Source organism: Opisthocomus hoazin, chromosome 2 (genome assembly GCF_030867145.1).
Source record: "Opisthocomus hoazin isolate bOpiHoa1 chromosome 2, bOpiHoa1.hap1, whole genome shotgun sequence".
NCBI classification, from domain to species: Eukaryota; Metazoa; Chordata; class Aves; order Opisthocomiformes; family Opisthocomidae; genus Opisthocomus; species Opisthocomus hoazin.
This window is the reverse complement of record NC_134415.1, coordinates 116030634-116053942: the sequence shown is the minus strand read 5'-3', so window position 1 is coordinate 116053942 and position 23309 is coordinate 116030634. Positions and strand designations below refer to the sequence as shown.

General features: G+C 36.8%; 1 protein-coding gene across 3 annotated transcripts in view; it reads left to right on the top strand.

Moving 5' to 3' along the window:
• Positions 1-23309, top strand: part of ROCK2 (Rho associated coiled-coil containing protein kinase 2) — a 105736-nt gene that overhangs the window by 75831 nt on the left and 6596 nt on the right. For 2 of the 3 annotated variants that reach the window (XM_075414848.1, XM_075414847.1), the window contains exons 7-31: positions 1807-1945; positions 3627-3718; positions 4500-4659; positions 5219-5282; positions 7062-7141; positions 7508-7556; positions 8310-8445; positions 8576-8667; positions 8917-9163; positions 9471-9577; positions 10658-10817; positions 11876-12036; positions 12449-12633; positions 13851-13920; positions 15296-15399; positions 15550-15736; positions 16096-16189; positions 16306-16400; positions 18170-18349; positions 18587-18755; positions 19147-19323; positions 20858-20928; positions 21765-21853; positions 22589-22667; positions 22877-23138. In XM_075414848.1, the coding sequence (XP_075270963.1) occupies positions 1807-1945; positions 3627-3718; positions 4500-4659; positions 5219-5282; positions 7062-7141; positions 7508-7556; positions 8310-8445; positions 8576-8667; positions 8917-9163; positions 9471-9577; positions 10658-10817; positions 11876-12036; positions 12449-12633; positions 13851-13920; positions 15296-15399; positions 15550-15736; positions 16096-16189; positions 16306-16400; positions 18170-18349; positions 18587-18755; positions 19147-19323; positions 20858-20928; positions 21765-21853; positions 22589-22667; positions 22877-23138 (3249 nt within the window). The remainder of the gene's footprint in view (positions 1-1806; positions 1946-3626; positions 3719-4499; positions 4660-5218; positions 5283-7061; positions 7142-7507; positions 7557-8309; positions 8446-8575; positions 8668-8916; positions 9164-9470; positions 9578-10657; positions 10818-11875; positions 12037-12448; positions 12634-13850; positions 13921-15295; positions 15400-15549; positions 15737-16095; positions 16190-16305; positions 16401-18169; positions 18350-18586; positions 18756-19146; positions 19324-20857; positions 20929-21764; positions 21854-22588; positions 22668-22876; positions 23139-23309) is intronic. The other variant, XM_075414849.1, reaches the window with a different exon arrangement.

The following is a 23309-nucleotide window of genomic DNA, read 5'->3' as shown; positions in this document are numbered from 1 at the left end:
CACAGATCTACTGCCACACACAGATTGTTAAGAGACAGGCACCGATAAAATGGTATGGAGTATTTGGTACAGGTTAACTGTGACCTGTGATTAAACCCTTCTCCCTTTACTATGCTGTAGCATTTTGACTATTGAAGATTAATTCTTTTTCACCCTCAACAACATGTAGCGTAAAACAATGTTAGTGTTATCACTTCCATTCTTAGATGGTCTTATCAGTTTCAAGATCCCATTAACAACAGTTGCTTTTGAAAGCCTTTGTGGTCTTTCACACTTGGTTTTCTCTTGATAATCTGACCTAGTTTCTCCATATCCCACACAATGGTAAAAACTGTCTGGTTTTGTTTGTGCTTACATATCGGTTTCTGTTTATGGTCTTCTAAAAATGTATGCTCTGAAGAAAGCACAGAAAGCGTTCTGTTGTTCTGGTTTTAGTAGACACAGTACTAATGAAAACAATACTACTTTTTATTGTGTGCTTAACTGAGAGCTAAAAAGTTGGTCAAAGGACGAATCCCAACACTACTTTAGTTCAGTGACTTAGGATAGTTTTGAAGTGCGCCCTAAATCAAAGTCATTTCTGAGACCAAAGACAACTGAGAAGGGGAGGATTTGGAAAGAGGGAGGCAGCGGCAAATACCAGCGATCCCTCCCTCCACTGTGCGAATGGCAACCTAATGAATTTACTGAAAGTCCAGGTATTACATTCAGGCTGGTAACTACTAACTTCTTATTTGGCCATAAAATGACAGAAAGAGGCTAAGGGTAGGCTTGTGGCATTTATATTCTTTCTGAAAGTTGTTGTCCGTTGGTCGGTCTGTATATTTTTTTCATGCATGCAGCTTTTCAAATTCTCAGTACCTTGCTGGAGGCATGTGGTCGGCACGGTGCCAGCCCTGCCCGGCTCCCCGCCTGCATGCAGCGCTCTGGGGCCGAGGGGAGAGCCTTGCTCGTGCGATCGGTTGTTCACTGCCTCCGTTGAACCCAGGGATTCGCTGGGAGAAAGGGTTCACGTAAAAGCTGCAGCCTCGTGATTACTGACCTGAACCATTTATATATGCAGAACGTTGTCAGTTAACTTGAGTGTCACTTACCGTCATCGACACTAACTCTTTTCAGTTGTCCCAATTTAACCTTTCTTAAGGATATTTGCAAAGAAACTACACTCAGCTAAAGCCTACGCTGCAAACCTTTGGGTGAGAAAGGTCTACAATTTTTAAAGGCACCTGCCTGTGTTAATGTGGGCACCCAAGCTAATATATATATATATTTATTAATATGGGTTCAACAGTGCGGTAACTGTGAAGTCTCCTGCTTGGAGCTGCCTTGCCTTAGGCGGCTCCAGGGATAGCGAAGGTAGACCTGGGTGCCTCTGAAACGATCTGTGGAGAGCTTGGGTGGAGTCTTTCCAGCAGATGTGCATTAGAGTTTTGGTCCGTTATACCCATGGAAGCACTTAAAGATGGGGATTTGTGTGGGCATCGGGTGTCTGCCATCATGTAAATTAGAAAACACAGTCATTGCCTTCAGGTAGAGCAAAAGATGTAATTCACTGGGCAAAATTTTAGTGGTGATATGAAGGGTGGAAAATGGTTTAGTTTGTAAGAGGCATATTAGTGAAGGAATATTTTTAGTAGTATACATTATTTTGGACCCTGCATTCCAATTTTACTGTTTTTTTTTTTAAATAGAAGACTTTTTTAGGTTAAACTGCTTGTAGACTTTTCTTTATATCTTTTGTCTTTTTCAACTTACACGACTTGAACGTGACTCAAAATCACAGTCAATTTACTATTTTATTTTCAGGCGATACTCCTTTTTATGCAGACTCACTAGTGGGAACATACAGTAAAATTATGGATCATAAGAACTCATTACATTTCCCGGATGATGTGGAAATCTCTAAGCATGCAAAGAACCTTATCTGTGCCTTTTTAACTGATAGGTAAGTGCACGTATTATTCTGGTGCTGTTTTTATTTTGGATGGTATTAGCGCATGTACATTGTGTAACAAAACAAAACAAAAAATTCCTTCCATTACTTCTCCTAATCTCTGTTCAGATCTCTTCTGCAATATCTCCTGCTCTTGAGTTTTTCTTTTGGGATGTTTTTTTCCAGTTACTGCATTTTATTTCTATGAGCAGTTCTGACAGCTCTTGTTAACAACACAATTTGTGCCAGGCAGATCCTTCCAGTTGTGGTGTTTACTGCAGTAACAAACTTGTAAGGTTGAAAGTAATTTGTAAACCCCAAGGCAGGGACCGATTTGTTGTGCTCAATATCGAAGTGGGTGTTACTTAAAAAAATGAAAGCAAATACGTTTATGATAATGACCATGTATTTACTGAGTTTGTTTAAGCTTTCTTAGAATGTTTGAGCTTTTTTTCATTTGCTTTGTTCTATTAATTGGCAACTACAGCTAACAAACCAGCAAGGATATTGTCTTGGCTAGAAATAGATCCTAGAGGTCTCCCTTTGTGAAACTGAGCCATTTATTGATGCTGTGTAAGGTTGTTCTTGACCCGAACACTTAGATCTTGTTTAGCTCCAGAAAAGAGATATCTTCAATTTCTGTGATTTAAAAGAACTCTGTAGGTCCATAGTTAACTCTGGATCGATGATGCCTTCTTACGCTTTCCTGTGGTCACCTGAACTTGGCTACAGCAGAGCATCTCGCCTTTGCAGAGTGAGGGACTAGGAAAAAAAATTGCCTTAGAATGGTTTTTGCATTGAAAGAGAGATTGTTCGCTCCGTTGAGCAAGATCGCTGTTACTCAGGAAGGATGTGCATTAAGAGTGTTTTTCACCCTTAGTAGCTGAAGGGTAGAGAGAAAATATGAGTAGAATTCAGTAATGTAAATGCAACGAGGTGTACTTCCACTACGTGTGTCCGTCTTCCTGTTTATATTTAATACAGAGCTCTAGCGATTTATTTGAAACAGATGCCCGATTTCCGTATGCGTGATTGCTGCTGAAGCACTTAAAGGAGGAATAAGGATCAACCCTATGATTTATTACTGCTCCTACATGCCTTGTTTTTATGTCCTACTTTTAAAAGAGACTTCTTGTGGTCAAAGTTTCTTGTTGCACTTCAGATTTACTTCACTGCAAATATCAGCAAAAGATGTGTCAGGGTTAGTTATGGGACAGAGGATGGAATTCTTAAAATATTTATTTCAGTCCAACTTTGAATGACTGTTCTGTACAGCAAGTTCAACTTCCCTTCACTTGCGTTGTAAGGTTTGTCATGTGGTTTGGCAGACATGGAACTTCTGCAGTTTTTTTTCCCCGAGGGTGTTGGGTTTTTGTTTGTGTTCTTAGTTTTTTCATAGTTTTTGCCTCAGTGCTCTCTTTCTTGCTTTAGTCCCCACGTGGCAGACTCCAAATTCTGGACATTTTAGCAGTCTCAGGGAGAGTGCATGCTAAGAAACAGAGTACAGTTTATATGAAAACCTACAGATCAGTGGTTGGTGGTTTTTTAATTTTTTTTTTTTTTGACCGTTCAGGTGGTTAACACAGACAATCTTTACTGAAAGTTTGTTTGCTTCTTATGAGCAAGTCAGAATTTAAATAACAAAAAAAGAGTGTTTTTCCTAATGTGAATTTGGCTTCATTGCTATGTTTAGGGATGTACGACTTGGGAGAAATGGGGTAGAAGAAATAAAGCATCACCCTTTCTTCAAGAGTGATCAGTGGAACTGGGACAACATTCGAGAGAGTAAGTATATTAGCTTAAAAGTTCTGTTTTTATTCAATATTGCAATAATAGAAAAGAAAAAAAACTTTTATGCTGTATAAATGAAGTATTTTCTGTCTACCAAGAATCTTGCTCAAACTTCCATATTTATCATTTCTGTTGTAAAAACTCTTATCAGTAAGGGTTAGTAAATACTTATTTTTCCTTCTGGAATTATCCTCACCTTTATCATGCTTTTAATATATAGGTTTCTGTTCTGAACAACAGAACTGGATGTTTTAGAAATCTAAGGAAAAAGAATGCATGTTAGGTTCTGTTTATTTGTGACTTTTGTTGTTTTGCTTGGGATTTTTTTTTAACCTTCTGTAGTTACAATAGTAGTTTGACAGTGGTATTGTCAGTTTTACTGCTTTTCGTTTAAGGCATTGTGAACTTGATAGCTTTAGGCAAAAACCCAAAGTATTTCAGTAAAGATCATGAGCTTGATCGTAGCTTCTGAAGTCAGATGTTTACAAGTTTCTTAAAATGACGATTGCGTTTAGAATTCTGTTCTCAAATGTGATTACCTTAGCAAATACATTTTGCACATAAGATAGTCTATGCATTAGCAACTAATGTAAAAATAGATTTCTCTAGGAAAAAAAATGTTCACAGTAATATTTATAGATCTGCTGCATGGTTAATACATATTTAACTAGCAGGACAACTTATACTATAGCCTTTTTAACATTACAGAGATACTAGTGTATAGCAAGTGGCTGATTCTTGGAGTGAAGTTGATCTTTTCTCCCCTTTTTTACAGCTGCTGCTCCTGTCGTTCCTGAGCTTAGCAGTGATATAGATAGCAGTAATTTTGATGACATTGAGGATGACAAGGGAGACGTGGAAACCTTTCCAATCCCCAAAGCGTTTGTGGGAAACCAGCTGCCTTTTATAGGATTTACCTACTATAGGGACAATTTGTATGTGGTACTTTAATATGCATTTTTAGAAATTTCTGTTAGGATTGTAGCTTATCCTTTTTTCCACTCTAGATACAGAATTTATTAATTGCATTATGTCCATATATGTCCAATTGTGTAGAAACAAAATGCAGAGTTTTAAGTAGATTGTAACATTTGCGGCTATTTTGGTTGTTTTAATAACTCTGCTTAAACACAGTATTTTTATATGCACAAAATTATGTAGTTAAAATACTTATATATAGAATTGTATTTTAGTTCTAAAATGGCTTATTAGTAGCTTTAGAAAAAAATTTACACGAGGTAATAGCTTGCTAGGACTTGAACCAGTAAGAAATAATTGTATTAAAAAATTATAAGCTGCTAAGTATTTGAAAAATGTTAAAGATCCAAATCAGAAAGATGCACTCACACTGAAATAAAACAAGCTTCATTCTGACAATAGTGTAGGACAAATTGAGACTTGAGAGAACTGATTAAAATGAGTTGACTGGCAAGGTTGACAGAGTTGTTGAAAACTTGAATAAAAGCTGGAGGGATTTGTTTTTGTTTTTGACAGGTTGCTAAGTGACTCCTCTCAGTCTTGCAGAGAAAGTGAATCCATGCAATCTAGTAAAAACGAGGTTAGTGCCTTTTTTTGTAAGTATTAATGGTATGATTAACTGATTTTGTTAAGTTTGTTAAGAAAAGGCAAAGTCTAAAATAAGATTTCAAGAAATTTTGTGGGGGTTTTTGTCTTTCAGTGGTCCTCAATAAAAATGGTATTTTTTGTTTACAGGACAGCAAGGAGGTAAGTATATTATTTGAATTATGAAAGGAATCCAAAAATTCCTTTGTGTGAATGTGAAATATTTTAAATGTCTGTTCACCAAATTGTTAACAGTAAATCAGTTGTATTTTGAAGCAGTTGTACTCAAGCATTAAGGTACTATAGTATAAAGATGAATGAATACAGGTTTTTCTCAAATTCTTTTAGCAGCTAGAATTTGTTTGGAAAACAAATATGTAAGGCCACAAACAGCATCACTCTTGGGAAGGTTGTGAATTTTGGCTCCAGACTTGCCTGAGTGATTCATGACTGATTTATTCAGAGTTTAGAAAAATAAATTGTCACCTCCAGTGATAAAGGAATCTTTAAATTATGCTCTCAGTTGGAGTGCCTGCACGGAGCATGTTTATCCAGCTATTGAAGACTGAAAATTGAGTTTAAATTTGCAGATCACAGGAGAATGCTGTGGAATCTTCACGTACTTACTTTGTTGTGTTACTCAAGTGTAGGTAGTTGATTGTTAACACTGCTTAAAACTTACAATTCTTTTTCAAAGTTTAAAAAAGAAGTAAAGGAAATGAATTATGTATTGATCTTGATAAATTTAAATGCAAATGTTTTAGACTCCACTTCATTCCTTCCGGTCATTGCTGAATAGGTCAATAGTTTTAGACGTTGCTGAATAGATTAATGGTTTTAGTTTCCGCTTTAAAAAGAAATGCTCCTGCTGTTGAAAATACATAGTGTCACGTTTGTGTTATTTGCTTTATATTGTGACAGTAAACGTAGTTTGTAAAATTTTGCGTTTCACTTCTGACAAATTTTTTCATTTGTATTTTCTCAAGCAATGAATCACCAGTTTCCAAGTCCTTTTCAGTGTCCCTATTCTGGGAATCTTCTAATTGTAACAATTCTAAAGTGTTTCAGAAACTCACATTTTTCGATTTTATGTTTGGGGAATAGAGAAAGAGGGGAAAGGGAGGAAATGGATGCCTTTGAAAGCCTGAAGACATGAGACGATTCGCAAATTTGTTATTTATCATTTATGTCATGAATATTGGGTACTTGACTTAAAATTTCTTTTTACTGTTTTAGTAAGCAAAACAAAGCATTCCCAAACCTGAAAAATGCTTGTTTGGTTCTGTGTGTGTTAGACCAAGAAATTGCTCTTTATGTGAGGTCATGGAACATGCTTTAGTAATGTTCTGTGAATATGGCCTAATTTGGTCATGTGTCCCCCCTTTTTATTTTTTAATTTTGTTTGGAAAAGACTGTCCCAAAAATTCTGCTGCAGTAGAAAGTCTCCACAGAGAAAGAGTACAGCAAAGGGCCAGTAACAGTATTCTTCGCCCATAGAAATTTTATGACTCAGTCTGTGGCACAGAATTCTGCAGTGGTTAGATTTAATGTAGGATGCAGATAATTTTGTTGCTATGGATCTGTATCTTTGAAATCATCAGGATTAATACCTTGTAAAGATGTAATCTTCTGGTGGTAGTTTTAAAACAATACAGTGGAAGGTTGAATTAATTTTCTTCACTTTCCGTTTTTTTTTGGTATTTAATTGAATTACACTTGTTTTATGTGATAGCATTTTAATATGTGGGCCATACTTTTTTGATATTTAACACAGTTTCAGAAAAAACTAAGCAAGCTAGAAGAACAGCTCAGTAACGAATTACAAGCCAAAGATGAACTAGAACAGAAGTACAGGTGAGATGGTTTTGACGTGTTTGGTATGTTTATAAAGAAGTTTTATTACACCTTTTGTTTTTGAATGCTTAAAAGCATTTTAATCCACTCTGGGGATTCCTGACCCTAGAAGCAGACTTCATTGGGAATTGCTGGCTTAATTCTTGCTACTCATGTGACTACTGTTTTTTTGGGTTTGGGGTTTTTTTCTCCCCCCCTTAACTCTCCATAAGAGCCTCTCTGTTGTGCGAGTGATTTCTCCAGTCCTCAATGTTTCACGTGATTGCTGAAAATAGTGTATCTTGTATAAAATTAATGAGACACATCCAAACATTCTAATTTCTGTATAATCAGCAGGGTTTTAAAATATTTTTCAAATTTCTTCAGGTCTACTAATACTCGTTTAGAGAAGATAGTGAAAGAGCTAGATGAAGAGGTGAGTCCATAGTGATTTCTTGCTGGAATCAGAACTTTGACATTTATGTGTGGCTTTTTTCCTTAGGAAAGAGCAAATAATCTTTGAGTTTTTTTGTTTTTATTGCATGTAATACCAGTTGATTTCTTGATATTCACAAGCATGAAATTGTTGTCACTGCTAAAATATTTTCATTATGATTTCTGTACTACAACTACACATTTGTTTCCAGAATTAACTTTTTACCGTGTTTTTAGTTCGGAGGACAGCATGATATAGATACGCCGTATACAATTCTAAACATTGAAGACATGGGAGTAATGTTGCTAGAAGAGAAAGGCCATTCTTTGCATTGTTCGAACAGTGGCAGTAAAAGGACTGTGTTTCTTGCCCAGCTGTGCGCCTTAGTGCTACTACTGATTTGTCGTATCTTTCGTGGGTGTATACGAGCTAATGTATTGCTCATCCAGGCGAATGTCAAGACCTTACATTACGTGTATGTTTCTGTGCTTCTGGAGTGGCTGCTAGACAGGTTTACCAGATCTGTCAAATCTAAACAATCAAACAGTCTTTAAATTGGAAAAGCTCCTGGCCGTAGTCATCCTGGGCTGGATTTGACCATGTGTTCTGATACGCTGTGTTTGTGGCAGGCAAATAGACTTTGTCTTTCTCCATTACAAACTAAACTGAGTGCATCAGATGTCTTTTTGTCATTTAAAGAAGATCACTCTTCTGTATGTAATTAGTGGTGTGGTTTTTTTAAAATATATCCAGATAACTTCAAGGAAGAATGTAGAGTCTGCAGTCAGACAGTTAGAAAGAGAGAAGGCTCTTCTTCAGCATAAGAATACAGAATACCAGAGAAAAGCAGAACACGAAGCAGATAAGAAACGCAACTTGGAAAATGAGGGTATGTTGAACTGTGCTTGAGGGGTTCTGTTTTCATGTGAGTTTTTAAAAGATAGAAATAAATGAATTATAGTTCAGATTGAAGCTTTCTCATGGCAGTACTTAACAGTATTGCATTGTTTTTGTTACAGTTAACAGTTTGAAAGACCAGCTTGAAGATTCAAAAAAGAGGAATCAGAACTCTCAAATATCCAATGAGAAAATCAATCAACTACAAAGACAGGCATGCCAACTTTATTTAATTATATTTTAAAATAATAGCTGCTGGAAGTACAGATTTTGTTAGTAGTGGAGGGAACTGAAGTGTATAATGGCGATTTAAAAGCTGTTTTCTTGTCATGTTTTGGTGTTCAAAAGTAATATTAAAATACACTCCCTTTTATTTCTTTAATCCATAAAATCTAATATTCTGTAGTAGAAACGGTAGTTGTTACATTTTTTGTTTCTGAAGTATGTTTTTATTAATCCTTAGTTGGATGAAGCCAATTCTTTGCTGCGGTCAGAGTCTGATACTGCAGCCAGGTTAAGGAAGAACCAGACAGAAAGCACAAAGCAAATCCAGCAGCTGGAAGCTAATAACAGAGAACTACAAGACAAGAACTGCCTGCTAGAGAATGCTAAACTCAAACTGGAGAAGGACTTTCTCAATCTCCAGTCAGCTCTAGAATCAGAAAGGAGAGATCGAAGTCATGGATCAGAGATTATCAGTGACTTACAAGGTATTCCTGCAAATCTTCTGAAGTCAAGCTTGCTTCTTGTTTCACAAATAAAAATAGGTTTTGTTGATGTTATTTGAGCTTCAAATTGTGACTAGGTTAGGGTGCTGTTCTATACAATGTTATGTGAGTGTGGACACATGTTGAAGATAAAATGTTATTGATAACTTTTAAAATCACCCCAAAGGGAAATGTTCTCAATAGTCAGAATTAGAAGCTGTTATATGTGAAAAATTTTATCTCTAAGTAGATATAGTACATGCTTTTTTCACACATTGCCCAGCCTCTTTGATATTTTGGTCATTTTTAGGTCGAATATCTAGCCTGGAAGAAGAAGTGAAAAATGGAAAGACTGCATTAGCCAAATTGGAAATGGAGAAGAGACAATTGCAGGAAAAACTTACAGACTTAGAAAAGGTGACAGCACTGCCAAGTGAACATTGGTGTTACATTCTTAGTCAATTGTAAAATTTGTGCTTTTATTACTTGAGACAAGGAGACAAAATCTATGCAAAAAACAACCCATGTTTTCAGTGTTTATTCTTTTTCTTTGGATTTTTTGTTTATTGTGTTTGCAATTTGCGAAGTGGGGAAAAAAAGACATCATTTCCCTTATGATCATAATACACTATGCTTCTAAAGTACTGTCCTGGGTTTGGCCAGGACAGGGTTAATTTTCACCAGACTCCAGGAAGGGGCACAGCTGGGGGGTGGGGGCTGACCCCACCTGGCCAAACAGAGCCCGGTATGTCACACTGGGTTCCGGTGGGGGGGGGCAGCGCGGCGGGGACTCACTTGCATCTCGGGAGCGCGCGGCGCTGGTCCTGTCCGGGAGAGCAGGTCTGTGGGGTCGTGCGGTCTGTTCTGTGTGTTCCCCTTATCTGTACCGTTGTTGTTGCTGTTCCCTCTGTTTGCTGTTCTGTTAAACTGCCCTTATCCCGACCCACCGGTTTCTGCCTGTTTCTTTCCATTCTCCTCCGCACCGCGGCGGGGGGAAGGGCGGCCGCGTGGCGCTTTTGTTGCCAGCGGCAGCCGAAACCAAAACAAGTACATAATAATGTACTCCAGTGTGTAGCTTAACAGTGCAGTAGTAACTTTTCGTTTCATCTGTCTTTTTGTTAAAACTCTCAATATTGCCAAAAAAAAAAAAAAAGCTGCTGCTAGTATTTTTTTGACAATATTGTCACTGAATCAAAAGTATTGAAAAAATTCTTCAATAAACTTAATCCGTGAGCTGCTCTTATTACAGAATGTTGGTTGTTAATGCAGTAATTCTATAATGGTTTGCAGCTGGGGATGTCATTGTGCATTTTGGGAGCACTTTGCCATCCATAGAAAAACATTTGTAGAAGAGAGTTCTCATTTAGCTTCTTAGAGTCTGTGCTCTCTCTTCTACTCCTAGCATACTGCCAAGCAGCGTGTTACTGTTGTCCAAAATTTTGTCTTCAGCCTGATGTATTTAGTGTTTTATTTCAATGTAATTTTTTTCTTTAACAGGAAAAGAGCAACATGGAAATAGATATGACATACAAATTCAAAGTTATGCAGCAGAACCTTGAACAAGAAGAAGCTGAACATAAAGCCACAAAAGCACGATTAGCAGACAAAAACAAGATCTATGAATCTATAGAGGAAGCAAAATCTGAAGCTATGAAAGGTATGTATTTGACATCACAGTTGAACTTAGTTGTAAATTATGCAAATGCTTTTAATGCTAGTGGAAGCCGAAGTGTAGGCTTTTTTCCTTGATTCCCCTGTTCTTTGAAAAGACAATTAATGTCGTAAAAATCAGTCATAGTCCCTTTGCCCTTGCTTTGCTAAGTTAAAGACGCACTGGTTTAGTCTTGGAGTCTCTGCAGGTTCACTGCACACACCACTGATTCATTTTCTGTGCTAGTGTATTCTGAATTAATTTTTCTTAAATTTGTATTAGTAAAACTTCCTGAAACATTTTTGTTACGAGCTTATCTGTGTTTTTATTCCATGTACTCATACCTTTTTGTGTCTGAATAAAGTATGTGTCAGCAACTTAACGATTGAAATATGTGGGCTAGATAGAGTTAGAAATGGCAAAGCGTTTGCTACACTCCCATAGTCACCATGCGTATGCTGGTGCATCTCATGACAATTGAAATTTCTGGGAGAGAGGGATAATTACCAAACAGTTCCAGAAGATGGCTCTTACTTTTTAATTAAATGGCTTAGGTTTATTGCAGCTACCTAAAAAGCTGCCTGCAGATCCTGTCCTTCCAATTGCAAAGCATTAGAAAAATTTTGAGCGTGCAGACGTTCACAAGAAGCAGAAATGATTTGGTGACAATGGCTGAATCACCCAGCGTATCCAGTTCCTGAACAGCTTTGACTCGTCCAATAATTTCAATTATCATAGTCAAAGCAACACTGCAGTAGATTGAGATGGAATATTTTTAAAAATTCACCTTTTTTATCCATCTCAGATGTGTTGCAGGTGAACTGGAAGTTATCTTGAAATTCAAAAATAGGAAATAGCTATCAGTCAGGAATGCTTGCAAAAGCATCCTCTGGGAGTGGGTTTACTGTGAAAAGTTTGATAAATCACTTTTCAGCAATCTTTCTCTTCAGCGTTAAAAGGTTAAACATTGCTTTTTGGTAATATGGGATAGACCTCCTCCTCCCCTCACCCTCCAAAATCCCCTGGTTCACACTGACTGACATCTTAAATCTCTTGCTTCACAGAAATGGAGAAGAAACTTCTGGAAGAGAGAGCTTTAAAGCAAAAAGTAGAAAATCAGTTGTTAGAAGCTGAAAAGCAGCGCTCCATGTTGGACTGTGATCTCAAACAATCACAACAGAAAATCAATGAGCTCCTTAGGCAAAAGGATATACTAAATGAAGATGTAAGGAACAATGATAAAAGGAACCTTGAGTGGAACCTGGTTTTCAATGTCATAGTATTTTCCCTCTTATATTTAGGAGTGTTTGTGAATTAAAATAGCAGCAGCTTTTTCCTCTCTGTATTTTAAGCTTGAAAAAGCGTACTTTACATAGTGTGGTTTCGTTTTTCTGAAATACCTCAGCGTTATTGATCTTGAAAAGTTTTTCTTCTGGAATGTAGAATGCTGTGAGATTGACATTGAAAAGCTAGCTTATTTGTTGTGTATCAGTGCCTTTATTCAGGAAACGGTTTTGTCCATCAAAAAATGTGAGCACGTTGTACAAAAATGTAGAGGAGCTCAGTAAGACAGGCTGTTTAAATGTTGATTTCCCGTGTAGGTCTGTAAGATTCACAGGTTTCTGTGTATTTTTCAGGTAAAAAATCTGACATTAAAAATAGAGCAAGAAACACAAAAGCGTTGTCTCACGCAAAATGACCTCAAGATGCAGACGCAACAGGTCAACACCTTGAAAATGTCAGAGAAGCAGCTAAAACAGGAGAATAACCACCTTCAGGAAATCAAATTAAGTCTGGAAAAACAAAATAACGAACTCCGCAAGTATGCTGAGTTGCTTAGTTTTTTTTAGTAAACTGATTTGTAACTGGATTTGGGCAAAAAATGAGAGTCATATAAATGTCAAAAATTAGCTGCACTGAATATGCTGTCCTACAGTGGAAAACTTAATTGTTGTTTAAAATAATGTACAGTGACTCTATTTGAGGTTTGCTTTAGTGATTCTGCAATATGTAGATGTACACTAAAAGATGTTTGCTACCTGAGAAACCTTACCAAAAAAAGAAGGGGGGGGGGGGCAGCTTAAACAGCAGTATGTGAGTTCAGAGAAATACTTATCTAAAATAACACTTATTTTAAAAATAACTTAGGACTTCAGTGAGGAGAAAAGTTACTGACAGCTTTAGTCCAGGAGTTGGACAGTAATGCTAATACAGAGCTGTGAAACGTGCCCGTTGGAAATATCCAGTACTAAGGATGTTTAAACACATCTGGTGGGCCTTGAAGCCTTGAAAGAGGAGTTGTGTTACATCACAGCAGTTCTTCAAGGTCTTACAAGCAATATCTGCAACTGATCATAAATAAACACATAAATACATAGATGAAATTTTACACGAAGAACACTCTTGTGGCTGAGAAGACCCGTTTAGCACATACACTGGACGCATCTCGTTCTTAGCTCCTGTGTGACTTCTGACAGTTTATTGCCTTGTGCTTTGCCTTTCCTGTGAGCAAGATGCAGTTACTCAGGTCAAAGGCAGCTACACGTGACAGTTGCTGTAATGTGAAACGCTACATTTCTGTTCTTTGTTGTGGGACTGACTAAGTGACTTTCTGAGTTGTTTTAATGACAGATTAATTCAATAAATGATGTGTGTCAAGGAATACAAACATGTTTTCACAGAGTGAGCTCTAGCCAATGAAAGCCCTAAAACAATTTGTCAGATCAGTGACGTTTTACCTGGAAAGAAGATTCTGTCAGTGGCTGTTTGCTCTATCAGTGTCTCTTACTGGTTTATGTATGCGGCACTGTTGTAGTTAGCATTTTAACAGTATTAATCTGACGTCTTATGAGTGCAGTGTTCTCAGCTGTAGAAGTGAAAGAGAGAGCTGGTACCCAGAGGAAGCCTGAGGTTTTATTGCCAACCATACTTTGGTCAAGAAATGACTGAAGATCTTAAGAGTGCGAATGCTCTCTTTTCTGTTTACTAGTTTGGAATATCTTCATATCTTCTCTTTTAAAGTATGCTGTTTTTTTCTAGGGAACGCCAAGATGCAGATGGACAAATGAAGGAGCTTCAAGACCAACTTGAAGCTGAACAGTACTTTTCGGTACTATGCTTCTTTATACTAATCTGTTTACCAAGTATAATGTTAGCTTTGCATCTTCCTCCTGAGCCATCAGGTGTTTCACACCCTCTAACTTAAAGCTAATTCTTTTTCTTGTTTCTGTCTTCAGTCTTGTTCGCAGCCTTGTCATCCCTGCTTGTTCTTGATCACTGAGCAGTGTGAAAGAGCTTATGTTAAGAAATGACCCAGCTTTGGAAGGGAGTCCCAAACAGAGTTTAGAGGGAGGAGGATTCAAGCAGTTCATTCCTTCTCTTTCACAGTGTAAATAATTTTCTGCATGTTTCAAGCCTTTTGCAATCAGCATCTCTTCCATGCTGTGTGGAAGAGAAGAGCTGTATTCTCAGAATCACGTGGCGTGGCAAAACGTGTATTTAAGGCTTGGAAGGAAATTTTTGCATTACAGCCAAACTTGGTAGAGAACTGTTGGGAGTTTTCGCTTTATTTTGGTAGGGTGCAATGGAACAAATAGGTACTGTACTTGGAAATCATCGCTAGCACATGGAGGTTAATTTATTTTAACAATGCATAGTCAGTCACGCTGCAGGTAAAGGCCAAAAGGCTTGCTTTAGAATTTAAAGAAACTTCAGACTTTACTGTGGTCTTTACGTTGGTGAGGAGAAGGACTGTCTGAAGTTTTAGTAGATCAACAAGTTGCACACACTGAAGGAGAGAAAGGGAGATTTGAGATCAGTTGACTGATGCACGCGGGCCAGAGAGAGGCAGTCTGTTTTGAAAGCCCTGTAGTAATCCACTTGACCTGTACTCAGTTATTTGAGTGTACAGAGAAATATAATTTTTCTTTTGTTTCCTCTAGAGCTCTAGATTTGTATCCATTTCACAAAAATCTGAGTTTCAAATGCTATTCTGATCTGTTTTTTCCTTTCCTCCTATACTTCTTTTTGCTCTTTAACTGTCACGTTTTAATGGATTAGTATTGTGAAAATCTGAGTTATACCTCCCTCCCTCCTTCTGACAAAAACCTAAAATAGTAGAAAAAAATAAATCACTGATTTTCCTTGTTTCTGATACTTCTGATTTTTTATCAAATAGTGGTATTCACACGGAGAGTCTCTTTAACAGTATGTTTACAAACATATAAAATGTATGTTGTACATCTGTCCATTCACAAATACAGAAGTTAGAAAAAAAACCCAAAAAAACCTCAAAAAGTAAAATAACAAAAACATATTTGGGAATTATGATGTTTAGTTAAATTTAGAGAAAGCATTGCACAACTATGCTGTAATTGAGCGTGTGATTAAAGAATCGCATACAGTGTCATCTTGTATCATCTTTTGTGTACCTTCAGGCTAGAATATGCAAGTCACATTCTTTTGTGTCCAACTTTAAATTCTAGACTCTGTACAAGACGCAAGTTCGAGAACTTAAAGAAGAATGTGAGGAAAAGACCAAACTTTGTAAAGAAATGCAGCAAAAGATACAAGAGTTACAGGATGAGAGGTAGGTTTTACTAGTTGTACTACTAATACATAAAAGATTAGGAAGGCATTTTGTTGTTTCATACTTTTTTTTACTCCCTTCCTCCTCACACCAAAACCTCTCCTTTTTTTAAGTTACCAGATTTAATATGTATGTATCAATGATTTGCAGAGATTCCTTGGCTGCTCAGCTAGAGATTACTTTGACAAAAGCTGATTCGGAACAACTTGCACGTTCTATTGCTGAAGAACAGTACTCTGATTTGGAAAAAGAGAAGATTATGAAAGAGCTGGAGATTAAAGAGATGATGGCTAGGCATAAACAGGAACTTACTGAGAAAGATGCCACCATAGCCTCTGTGAGTAATATGAATCATGATTTTGGTAGAGGCTTACGTGGGCTGGAGTTTTGTTTGCAGTTGGAGTTATCTATTGTTATTTACCATACTTAGAGGTAAATGAGATACAACTATATCTGACATTATAAAAATATTTCTTTTCTGTGAATGAAATACATATAAAAAAAAATTTTATCATGTTTCTTCCATGCAACTCTCTGATTGTTCTGTCATCTGTGCCCCTACCCCTCTTAGAGCTAGTCCTCTTATTTTTATCCTGCTTTCATCTGAAGCATTTCCTTCTGTCCTGCAATGCTTTCATATACCAAATGTGTTTTGTTTTACGTTTTACACAGTCATGTGTACGTTTTCTTTTGTAGTTGGAGGAAGCAAATAGGACACTAACTAGTGATGTGGCTAATCTTGCTAACGAGAAAGAAGAACTAAACAATAAACTGAAGGAAGTACAAGAACGTATGTATTCTCTGAAGCAAATGTAATTTAATTTGAAACCAGTTTTGTTCTTTAATAGTACTATTTTCTTTTGTAATGAGCTTTCATAGATTTTTTTTTTAATTACCTTGCTACAGAAAATGCAAAGCTAAAAGAAGAAGAAGCAAATGTAGGAAATATTAAAGCACAATTTGAGAAACAGTTGTTGAATGAAAGAACATTGAAAACCCAGGTAAGCAAATATATCTAAATTAATGGAGAGGTAGTCTTCATAAATAATTTTTAATAGAAAGCTTTCCATGGTAAACTGTCTATATATACCGTTAACACTTGTGGTGGTTCAGTTCCCCCCACCTGGCAGTGACAATCCCAGAACCAGCCAACATTGTGTTCTTGCTTACACTGCAAGAATAGTTAGCTGGCATGACTGGCCATTTTTCTTGCCTTTGAATAAGAGCAGTGAATTGGGACAACTTGGTGCTTTCCTTGTCTTTATACAAGAGCAGTGAGTTGGGCTGATCAGGCGTGCCCTGACTGCACCTGGAACTCCTGATGCCTGGAGTCACATCTGCCTGATAAATGTCAGAACTGTACATTCTGGATAATGCTGGAATTGTGTAGTTACTGTCTAAATATCAGGATTACATCCTGTGGATTGTGGCAAGGATGGAATATTGCTGATGCCTAAAGTCAGCCATCCTGAGACCCTACAAAGAGCGGTACCAAGGAAGGCCCTTTGAGCTTTTCTGGTCTGCAGTGGGCTGCGCCCAGTAACTCCCTCTGAGTGGGAGGCCTCTCAGAGCATCTTGCAAACTACCTGGGCTGATCTCCTTGAGACTCAACCTTTGCCCCTTGAGAAATCATTTGATTTGAAGTGAGTATTTCACTAAACTCCAGAGGAATTTTTATCATTGTGTGAGTGTGAATCGATTCAAAGCATAATATTCTATTACTGTGATTGTAACAGCAAATTCTTTTTAATCACTCTGTAAATGCTAAGTTGACGAGTGATTAATAGTTGCTAAATCCTTGTGATTCTGTCTCTCTCTTTAAACTGTGAACACACCCTGAATTGGTGATAAACATATTCCTTAGATATAAACCATTGTAGTCAAAGGCTGGTTCTGGATCCAGCTGCACCCAGGCTCCTCTCTGAGAAGGAGTTTAGAGAGCAAGGGGGGCCATTCCGAACCTGGTGACTCAACGGGAGGGTCTCCCTTACCCCTCACACTTTTCTTTTACTCTGTATAAACCATTTTCCATTAAAAACCTCCTTCGATTTTGCATTTCATTCATTTAATAAGTAATAGAGTGAACCTTGCCAACAAACGTTGTAAAATCATGTTTTCTAAATTTTCAGCAAAATCTTTTCTTGCAAAATCTTTGAGTGACCTTTTAAGCGACCTAACCACTCATTTGCGACAACACTTTATTCTTTTTTGCCCCTTAAACAAAATATATTGATCTTTTTTTTTCTTCTACTAAGTAGACTTTCAGTGTAGACAAACTGCATCCTCATCATTTATTATAGATGAATTCCTAATCCAGATGCAGTCCAGCAGCAAAAATCTTGATTTCAGTCAAGTTAATTAATATTTTATTGGTTTCTATCTTGATTTATATTCCTCTGTAAGTTCCATAAAACAGTGTATTTCGGATTTTAATTCAGATTGTTTTTTAGAACAAGTGGCATTTTAATCCAAAGATACATTTTGAGGCTAGCTATTGGAAGCGGAAGAGATTACTTAAATGAGTAGAAATGTTCAAAGCAAATGCTTGCTGAAAGTGAAAATGGCATGATTACTTTCTTTTCAATTTTGCATTGTACATTGAATTAAAGCAACTTTATAGTACTGGATATGCAGGGGTCAGTTTACAGTTAGAATAAAGGTGCCTGGTCATGGATAGGAGAGGGGACTTTATTTGTTCAGGATATAACTAAATTTATTTATTGGTGTTTTTTTGTCTTTTTTTTTTTTTTTTTTTCTTCCCCATGGGAAGGCTGTGAATAAATTGGCTGAGATCATGAATCGGAAGGGTCCAGTCAAACGTGGAGCTGACACTGATGTACGGCGTAAGGAGAAGGAAAATAGGAAACTGCATATGGAACTGAAGTCTGAACGAGAAAAGTTAACCCAAATGATGATCAAATATCAGAAGGAAATCAATGAAATGCAGGCAGTAAGATCCTTTTGTACATATAAACATTGATAGCATTTTCTGTAATGCTCACTGAATTTGTACAGGCTTTAAGGCAGCATATGTCATCTCTGTTTCTGAATTTTCCATGACCAAAAGAAATATGCAGGGTATATACAGAGAGAGATTGGCTGCAAAGTCTGCGTAACTTTCTACTTACATTTTCTCTGAGTAACTGAGTATTGTGATAATAGGAAATCTTGTAATTTTTTCCTTCAGCAAATAGCAGAAGAGAGTCAGATACGGATTGAACTCCAGATGACCCTGGACAGCAAAGACAGTGACATTGAACAGCTTCGTTCGCAGCTACAGTCATTACACATTGGTCTAGACAACAGTAGCATAGGCAGTGGACCTGGAGATGCTGAGACAGATGATGGATTCCCTGGTAAGTGAAGTTCATTAATACTTTTGCATTAATTGGTTTTAGATCAGTGTTTTACTGTAGAAGCTGAACTATTAAAGTAACCCTCTGGTGATACTGTGTCTCTTCATCTTCATGTGTTTCTGCCATCTTATCAATGCTTTGATAGTGATCACTATCCACTGACTAACTATATCTGTCTGTAATCATACTTCCATTTTACATTTATTTAAATAAATTTCTCTTAAAAATTCTATTGTACCCCATTAAAACTAAGTATTTTTTTCCACTTTATTGTGGTGGTTACTTGGCAATTACTGTGTTATGTGATGAAATGTAAAACTAATACTCTCTTCTTAGACATTCTATTTTGACTTCTTTTCTACCTTTTTCCTCCTTTGTGCTTTGTGTTTAGTCCATATCACTCAATCCCACACTATGGAATCCATGTCTTTTACCTACCAGCACTCTTCTACCTCTGTCAGTATTGCCACTAAGCCTTCCAGTTCTCGCATGCTTCTCGATTCTGATTCTGACTCAGAGGAAGAACCTTTGTCTTGTTCCCACAGCCCTACAGAAGCTGATAGTACAGGTGACATCCCTGAGAACTGTTTGGTTTTGTTCTCACCGTGTCTCTTTTTCCCTGTTTCAAAACTAACACTACTAATACATTATTAAAAAAACAAACAAACAAACCAAAAACAAATCTGGCAGTGAACACACTGCAGTGGCAGTTAACATTGCCATCAAAGACATGAAAACGTTTGCATGAACAAATAACTGGCCTGTTTTCTCTAAATGTTTACAGATGCTTGCTGCCATTTATAAACCCACCATTTTTATTAAAGCATTGAATAAATAAGCCTTATGGCCTTGTTTTCAAGGTAGAGTCTGTCCAGTATCTGCAGCTATCTGTATCACCTGAAGATACTGGATACCAAAAAGTCAAATCTTTGTGTTTAAGGCAAGTGTGGACACATCTAACTCCTCGCCATCTAAATTTACGTTACTTGCTCATAGAAATTTAGTCTTTTGAGTATTATATTGTTTTGCCTTAATTTGAGTCTTGTATTTGATTCTTGTGTGATAAGGCAAGCAAAATTTATTCATTTTTCCAGATACATAGAGCATATCATGAAATTGTGTGGCTCTGGTAAAAGAGCGCTTTGTTTTCCTAATTCTGTACTGATTTTATATGAGTACACATACACTGCATTGAACAAAACTTCTGTTTTGTGTTAATGTCAGAGGTGGGTTTTTTAATTACATTCAAATTTCTGTATTTAACTTGAGATTCCTTTGAAGTGTGAATACCTTTCCACTGAAGGCAAAATTTGTTTCGTAGTATTGACATTGCTTCATCAAGCTAGAGTAAAGAATAATGCATTTCCTCTGTTTTCCTCATTTTCTGTTTTTGGCTATGAGGCTTCTAATAAAAGAATGATGAAGTACAGAGATAATTTTTTCCTTGTTAGCTGGTGTTGTGGTATCTGCATGGTTTTGTTCTAAAGTAAAAATCATATCTAAGCTAGGACTTTTTGCTGGCATAATTACAACAGATTTGAGATATGATGGTTGTGTTTTGTTGTAGAAAGCCTGGGAGACTGAGGCAGAATTAGAAAAAAGAAAAATTTACAGAGCAAAAAATATTAATTAGAATACTAAAATTTGAAATTTTGCCTGACATATAGAGGATATAGGTTATTTGTGATGGTAGTTTGCCTTTTTTTTCCTTGAACTGGATGTTGTGTGGTCTGTACTAATATCTTCAGATGCTGTTTTCAAAGGTAAAGGTTGATAGACATAAGCATTTTAAGTCTTGAAAAAATTACTGAATGCGTGTGCTATAATTGCAAGTTTGCTCTTCCCCTTCTTCCTGATGCCTACTAGTGTTTTGTGATTGCTTTGTTGGTTATTGGCTGTATAAAATAGGAATAAATTTAATTTATTCCTGAACATTTACCGTGATAAATTTTGAAAGACCTTGTAGTTTTAAATCATTCATGTTGTCATGTTTGCTCTGTTGCTTTATTACTGATCTTCAATAACTATTTTCAAACGCACAGTAGTCTGAAAAATAATGTTTTGTGAATATTTATGTTCTTTAATGTATAACTTTCTTTCAGAATCAAGATTGGAAGGCTGGCTATCACTGCCTGTTAGAAATAACACTAAAAAATTTGGATGGGTTAAGAAGGTAAGAAAACCACATTTATGATCTTGTTTCATATGTAATCTGAAGTTCTTTGTCCAGCCAGAGGTGAGAACAGCCATTTGTGTTCTTCAGATGCTTGAATATTCTGCTGTAAGCATTCCCAGCAGTGTTACACAGATGGAATTCAGCAGAGTCTGGAATCAGATGCCCTTGACGGATTATTTAGGAGAGAAAACTGACAACTACTTGTCTGCCTTGTGCAGCCTTCACTCGTTTACTGCTCTTCAGTAGCCTCTTTGATGAGTCTTTGCCAAAAGAGTAACATACCCATTTTCATACCAGTTCACTTACTGCTCAGTCAAACTGTTCAATCTGGACAAAATTCTAGAAATAGGAGGTCTTCAGGTAACTAGATTTTTAATGAAAACTGCTAGCAATGCCGGTAAGTGTAACGGTGATCTTTGTGAGTCGGATCCCTATGGTGAACTGCACATGTAAAATAGACATCATAAGATGGCGATTACTGTCACTGCCAGTCCGAGTGAAAATTAAAGCAGTAAAATAGAAATCAAAACCTTTTATCATACTTTCTTCCAGAGGTTCATTTTTATATCTTCATAGATACTTAAATCTGTTTAAATATCAATCTGATAACATAAATTGATTTATCAGATAATCAGAATTTTCTTTGTTGTACAGTGAATTTACTGGCAAATCATGGACTTAGCCCACAGTACTACTGTTGTCCATTTAGCTACCATTTAATAACATTGTAGAAAAATGCTGCTGTGACATCTGTGGTGATTGCTGTGACATCTTTGACAACTGTGATGAGCTGGATTAAAATGTATGTTTTATCCTTTTCTGTCTCCTAACAGTATGTAATTGTAAGCAGTAAGAAGATCCTGTTCTATGACAGCGAACAAGATAAAGAACAATCTAATCCCTATATGGTATTAGATATAGAGTAAGTATTATCACCTGAGATTTCTGCTTCTGATTTTTAGGTCAGCTGTGTTGGAAAGGATTTGACAAAAGGCCTTTTGAGGTCTTGTCTGGGAGTGCAATGTCAAATGGGGTGCATTTTTGTAATTTGAGCTGCAGAGCTGGGGGCTTAGATGTCCATTGTGGTGGAGAGTTGGGTTTGCTGTAGTGCAGCAGTGGTCTGGTGCTCAGTCTGGTGCAGGCAGCTCCGATGCAACCGAGCTGCTCCGCGAGCTCAGCTAGACCTACCTCACATACACACTGTAGCAAAAAACATTAAGAAAACTGTAGCGGAGAGCCTATAATTTTCAGTGTTTGTACATTTTCACTTACAGCATGTCCTTATGGGTGGGATTTATAGTTAATCTATTTTCTTACTAAATACAGAATGTGGCTATTCAGAGGTTGGAGCGTGGGGAGAGGGTTGTGTTAGAAAGCTGCTGGCAATTGTTAAAGTCAAGTGATGTTGGTTTTTCAGTGCTGTCTTTTTTCACGCATATGGTTAGATACTTGTGACCTCTTTTTATTTAGAGATTTGGAATTTCATGTGAAGGATTGAAAGATAGGGCTTTAATCAAGCAGTTAGGAATTTGTACTGACAAGTCTTTAATGGCTCTAAGTCTTAATGTGGTATGTTGTATCCTAACCTAATCTGTCAATTTAAATGTATCATTTTGGTAACATTAATTTTTGTCCTTGTGGAAATAATTTCCTATAGCAAACTCTTCCATGTCCGACCAGTCACCCAAACTGATGTGTATAGAGCAGATGCCAAGGAAATTCCTAGGATATTCCAGGTATTCAGTAATAAATTAATGTTTCTGGCATAACAAACATATTTCACACATTGTCACAAATATTTTCATAACTTTATCTACTGAAATATTTCCTAAAAACTTATTGAAAAAGAATTCCAGTGTAATTCTTCATTCTTTCTGCTTAGATAATTATTCTGAATTTACATTTGTCATCTAGGAGTACTGAGAATATTATGCTTTGATTCTAGATTCTATATGCTAATGAAGGAGAGAGCAAAAAGGAACAGGAATTTCCTGTGGAGCCCATGGGAGAGAAGTCAAATTACATTTGTCACAAAGGACATGAGTTTATACCTACTCTTTATCACTTTCCAACCAATTGTGAAGCTTGTATGAAGCCACTGTGGCATATGTTTAAACCTCCTCCTGCTCTAGAATGTCGCCGTTGCCATATCAAATGTCACAAAGATCACATGGATAAGAAAGAAGAGATTATAGCACCTTGCAAAGGTAAATAGAAAGTATTTGAATATGCATATAGTCACTGGAGTCACAAGGCATTCTAATAGATGAGAGGATTCTAGTAATGGTCTGACAGCAACAGAACATGAACAGGTAGGTTTTTCTTTTATTAGTACGTAGCTGTCGGAACCTTTCTAAGGGTGTCTGCATGAGGAACAG